Source organism: Muscardinus avellanarius, assembly GCF_963383645.1.
Source record: "Muscardinus avellanarius genome assembly, chromosome: 11".
In the NCBI taxonomy this organism is placed as follows: domain Eukaryota; kingdom Metazoa; phylum Chordata; class Mammalia; order Rodentia; family Gliridae; genus Muscardinus; species Muscardinus avellanarius.
The window spans coordinates 540,378-545,564 of NC_137797.1; the positions used below are offsets into that span (position 1 = coordinate 540,378).

The 5,187-nt window shown below is 67.5% G+C and overlaps 1 protein-coding gene across 1 annotated transcript; it reads left to right on the forward strand.

Moving 5' to 3' along the window:
- Window positions 1–363: 363 nt before the first annotated feature.
- On the forward strand, window positions 364–4,529 carry MAPK11 (mitogen-activated protein kinase 11; the record flags this gene model as incomplete). Its single annotated transcript, XM_080706637.1, has 12 exons — window positions 364–479; window positions 1,751–1,880; window positions 2,227–2,285; window positions 2,373–2,484; window positions 2,573–2,602; window positions 2,672–2,719; window positions 2,792–2,906; window positions 3,179–3,250; window positions 3,388–3,467; window positions 3,812–3,890; window positions 3,975–4,148; window positions 4,450–4,529. The coding sequence occupies 12 exons, from the start codon at window positions 364–366 to the stop codon at window positions 4,527–4,529; spliced, it is 1,095 nt and encodes a 364-aa protein (XP_080562763.1).
- Window positions 4,530–5,187: the final 658 nt, after the last annotated feature.

Genomic DNA, 5,187 nt, shown 5'->3' on the forward strand with positions numbered 1-5,187 from the left:
GGCCGGGGACCCGCCAGGCCCCGCCCCGCCAGGCCCCGCCCTCCGCCCCGCCAGGCCCCGCCCACCGCCCGCCAGGCCCCGCCCCGCCCCGCCCCGCCAGGCCCCGCCCCGTCCTCCGCCCCGCCAGGCCCCGCCCTCCGCCCCACCAGGCCCCGCCCACCGCCCGCCAGGCTCCGCCCCTGCAGGCCCCGCCCTCCGCCCCGCCAGGCCCCGCCCCGCCAGGCCCCGCCCATCGCCCGCCAGGCCCCGCCCCTGCAGGCCCCGCCCTCCGCCCCGCCAGGCCCCGCCCCGCTCGGCCCCGCTCGGCTCCGCTCGGCGCGGGCTGGGCGCCGGGGTGCGCCCGCTCCGGACCCCGCTCCGGACATGTCGGGCCCGCGCGCCGGCTTCTACCGGCAGGAGCTGAACAAGACGGTGTGGGAGGTGCCGCAGCGGCTGCAGGGCCTGCGTCCCGTGGGCTCCGGCGCCTACGGCTCGGTCTGGTAGGGGCGGGGCAGGGGCCGAGGCGCGCCCCAGCCCGCGCGGCGTGGGGTTCCCTGCGTGGGGAGGGGCCTCGCCTGCCTCCGCCCCCGGCCGGCGCTGCGGAGAATGAATGGGGGGAAGGGCGGAGGAAACTTTCCAGCCCACGACGCTCGCGGGCAGGGAGGGGGTCGCCCTCCGGCCCCTCGGATCCCCAGTGTCCACCACTGGGCTGAATCCCGGGGCGTCACAGCGGACCGGAGGGCGGGTCTCCCGGGCTCCTAAATATCGGAGCAGCCATCAGAGCTCTCTTCAGCAAGAGCCAGGAGGCCCCCAGAGCCTAGCAGATTTCCCCTGCCCTGGGTTGGAGCTATTGTTTGAAAAGGGAGCCTCGGGCCTGGGAGGTCCAGACCTCTCCCCCAGGATGGCCTCCAGCTCCCCCGTGCCCTCCTCCCCCATTCTCCAGGAGTCGCAGCTCCTACCGGCCTAGGCCTGAGCTGAGCGAGCCGCCTACCACTTGTGCTATCCTTAGAGGGTGTCTGCACCCCACCCCAGTCTTGTCCCGTCCCAGGGGACTCAGCCCCCGCAGCTGAGGTCCAGAGGGTAGAGCTTGGGGGTGGAGGGTCTGGGTTGGCTGAGGCCTCTTTTCCCCGGGCACATGGGGCTGGAGGGTGGTTACAGAGAGCTGCAGTGCGAGACCGCTGGGGCTGGTTGGGGTGTGGACCCTTGAGAGGGGTCCCCCAACACCCAGGGGGTGTCTGCTTAGGTGGATGTCAGGTCTACTGTGGATCATGGACCTGTCTGCTAGGAGGGGCTGCCTGCTCATAGGCGAGCCCTTAAGGAGAGGGCAGGGGTCCCCGTGGCCTCCGCATTTGAGGATGAGAGCTGTGACTGCTGCCTCTCCTACAAAGGGGTGGGTGCGTGAGGCGGTGTGAGGTGGAGGGGGCCTTGGGAGTGGTCTGAGCAGGAGGATGTGTGTCCAGGGGGCCTCCTTTGCGGGACCTTTCCTGTCTGTCCAGTTCGGTTACAAGTTAGGAAGAGGTGGCCAGTTTCCCTTCCTTGACTATACGGAGCCGTGCCTGTGTGTGTGTGTGTGTGTGTGTGTGTGTGTGTGTGTGTGCGCGCGCGCGCGCGCGCGTGCGTGTGTTGGGGGTCCCAGGGTTCAGGACGAGGGTAACGGGACAGGAGGAGACCTGGGTCCTGCTGGTGAGCACTGCGCGACCTTGTGCGAGGGCTCCTGCCTGCACGCCGCGTCGCCCGCTGGTCCGCGCCATCTCACTCGCCCGCCTTGCAGTTCGGCCTACGACGCGCGGCTGCGCCAGAAGGTGGCGGTGAAGAAGCTGTCGCGTCCGTTCCAGTCGCTGATCCACGCGCGGAGGACGTACCGCGAGCTGCGGCTGCTCAAACACCTGAAGCACGAGAACGTGAGGGGCGCGCCCGGGGTCCCCGAGGGCGGGGCCAGGGCTGGAGGGGCGGGGCCCTGGGAGCCCGAGGGCGGGGCCAGGGCTGGAGGGGCGGGGCCCTGGGAGCCCCAGGGCGGGGCCAGGGCTGGAGGGGCGGGGCCCTGGGAGCCCGAGGGCGGGGCCAGGGCTGGAGGGGCGGGGCCCTGGGAGCCCGAGGGCGGGGCCAGGGCTGGAGGGGCGGGGCCCTGGGAGCCCGAGAGCGGGGCCAGGGGTGGAGGGGCGGGGCCCGGGGAGCCCGAGGGGCGGGGCCAGGGCTGGAGGGGCGGGGCCGCAGCCGGACGTGGGCCTGCCTCTGCTCCTCGCCCAGGTCATCGGGCTTCTGGATGTCTTTACGCCGGCCACGTCCATCGAGGACTTCAGCGAAGTGTGAGGGGGCCGGGAGAGGGAGGGACGGGTGTGGCGGCGGCCAGGGAGGGGCGGCAGGCCCTGTCCTGACCTCTAGTCCTGCCGCAGGTATTTGGTGACCACCCTGATGGGTGCCGACCTGAGCAATATTGTCAAGTGCCAGGCGCTGAGCGACGGGCACGTGCAGTTCCTCGTTTACCAGCTGCTACGCGGGCTGAAGGTGGGCACCTGGCTCCTCCCTCACACGGGCCGCAGCCAGGCGCGGGCCGGGGAAGAGCTGGGCTCACCGCGTCTTCTCTCCCCCGCAGTACATCCACTCAGCTGGGATCATCCACCGGGTAGGTGCAGCGCGGGCGAGGGTCGGTCAGGGGCGCTGGCGCCTGCGCTGATGCCTGCCCGCCCTGCAGGACCTGAAGCCCAGCAACGTGGCGGTGAATGAGGACTGCGAGCTCAGGGTGAGGGCCCGAGGGACGGGCTGGGCAGTGGGAAGGCACGTGAGGGGCCTCAAGGACCTGTGGTCGCTGCAGATCCTGGACTTTGGGCTGGCCCGCCAGGCCGATGAGGAAATGACGGGATACGTGGCCACTCGCTGGTACCGGGCCCCCGAGATCATGCTCAACTGGATGCACTACAACCAGACAGGTGCTTCTCTCGGCAGCACCTGACCAGGGCAGCAGAGCTCACACCGAGGTCTGAGGACGGTGGCCAGAGGCCAAGGACCCCGGGGGCATTTCCAGTTCTAGGGGCCAGCTTGCAGAGGGCCTGGAGCATGGGTGGGGTGTCTGTAGCCCTGGGACCGACTCCTCCTCCTCCTCAGGGTGGCTGTAGAGGAAGTGCTCTGCTGCTTGGGGGTCTGGGTGTGATTGAGGAGGCCGCTGAGCTGGCACTGACAAGAGACCCCCCTACCCCAACAGTGGACATCTGGTCTGTGGGCTGCATCATGGCCGAGCTGCTCCAGGGAAAGGCCCTGTTTCCAGGAAATGACTGTATCCTTAGCCCAGGCTGGGAGGAGGTGTGTGGGAGGGGGGTCTGGCCCTTTCTGACAGTCTCATCGCCTCTGCCCGTGCCCTGGGGGCTGGTAAAGGACCATGGCTGGCCAGCAGGTGTTTCCTGAGCCAGCTAGACATTGACCAGCTGAAGCGTATCATGGAGGTGGTGGGCACTCCCAGCCCCGAGGTCCTGGCAAAGATATCATCAGAGCACGTGAGTCAGTGCCATCAGCCGCCAGCTTCCTGTGCCCACCAAGCCCCAGGCACACTGGGAAGGGGTGGTGTGCAGATAGATGGCCCCTGCAGAGAGCATGGGTAGGGTGGGCCAGAGTCCGGGCTAGGCATCCAACCCTTGGGGGGAAGTAAGTGAACGGGGAGGGCGTTCCTGACTCAGGGACAGACGGGGACAAAATCCCCCACCAACAAACTGCCCTGGCTATGGGCAGTGGTGGGGGGTGCCAAGGAGCTCTCTGGATCCTTCTTTCTCAAGCCCTCCGCCATTTGGGACTAGGGAGGTAGGGGGTGAGCAGCTCCCCCAGGCCCTTTTTGTGCCCCCAGGCCCGGACATACATCCAGTCCCTGCCCCCCATGCCCCAGAAGGACCTCAGGAGCATCTTCCATGGAGCCAACCCCCTGGGTGAGGACTGGCCCCGGGGCTAGCCTGGGCTCCACACCTGGCCCTGGGTGTGGCACTGAGCCCCTCCTCACTGCCCTCCTGCAGCTGTAGACCTCCTTGGAAGAATGCTGGTGCTGGACAGTGACCAGAGGGTCAGTGCAGCTGAGGCGCTGGCCCATGCATACTTCAGCCAGTACCACGACCCAGATGACGAGCCTGTGGCCGAGCCGTACGATGAAAGTGTGGAAACCAAGGAGCGCACTGTGGAAGAGTGGAAGGGTGGGCACGGCGGACTCTACGGGAGGGGAGGGGGCGGTGTCCAGGGCCCGAGTGGAAGGGTGGGCATGGCGGACTCTACGGGAGGGGAGGGGGTGGTGTCCAGGGCCCAGGGCAGCATCCCCGGAGCAGGGTTTTGCCCGTTTTCCTGGAGTGGCCTGGGAGGGGCACCACACCAGGTGGAGATGGTGCGTTCTCAGCCTGGGGTGGGTGCTGCTCTGGGAGGTAGTGGGCATGAGCTGGGCAGTAGGTGCCAGACACACACGAAGGTACAGAAGCAGCTCACTCTTTGCTTTGCCCCCAGAGCTCACTTACCAGGAAGTCCTCAGCTTCAAGCCCCCAGAGTCAGCACAGCCAGCTGGCAGCCTGGAGATTGAGCCATGAGGTGCTGCCTGGCAGCCGCATTCCTGCCCCTGGGGTCCTGAGCCTGACCCCTGCCTGGAAGCCTTTGCCTTAAGGGGAGTCTGCACACATGTGAACGCAGGAGCGCACCGTGTGGAGGAGTCAGGGCAGAAGTGTCCTGGCCACCTTGACCTGCCACACTCTCCCAGCCACCAGCTGTCCCTGGGGACCTTACTATACTCTGCGGGACCTGGATGACACAGGGGGTCCCCCGGGAGTGTCTGGGTCCAAATCTCCGAGGATGGGGGAAGACAGAAGGGCCAGGGCCCCCTAGAGACTCCAAGAGAGGGTCTCGTCAGTGGTGAAGCTGCTCAGCCTGGAAGTGGGGGCTGCCTCGGGAATTGCTGAGACCCACAGGTCTGGGAGTTGAGACAGGGACAGTGCCCCACTGGGATGGGCAGGATCTCCTCTGGGTCAGCAGAGCAGGGACCACCCCTAGATGTCTGATCAGAGGAGCTGCCTGCAGCCTGGGGTTTGCCTGTGGTATGCCCACATGTGCATGAGTGTGTACTCACGGTACACACATGCCAGGGCATGTGCAGGCATGTGCTGTTGTGTGTGAATCTGACTGCAACCATGTCAGATAGTTACACTCTGGTCTTCCCTCCCACCAGTTCCGGATGCCTAAAGGGGTGTTGAC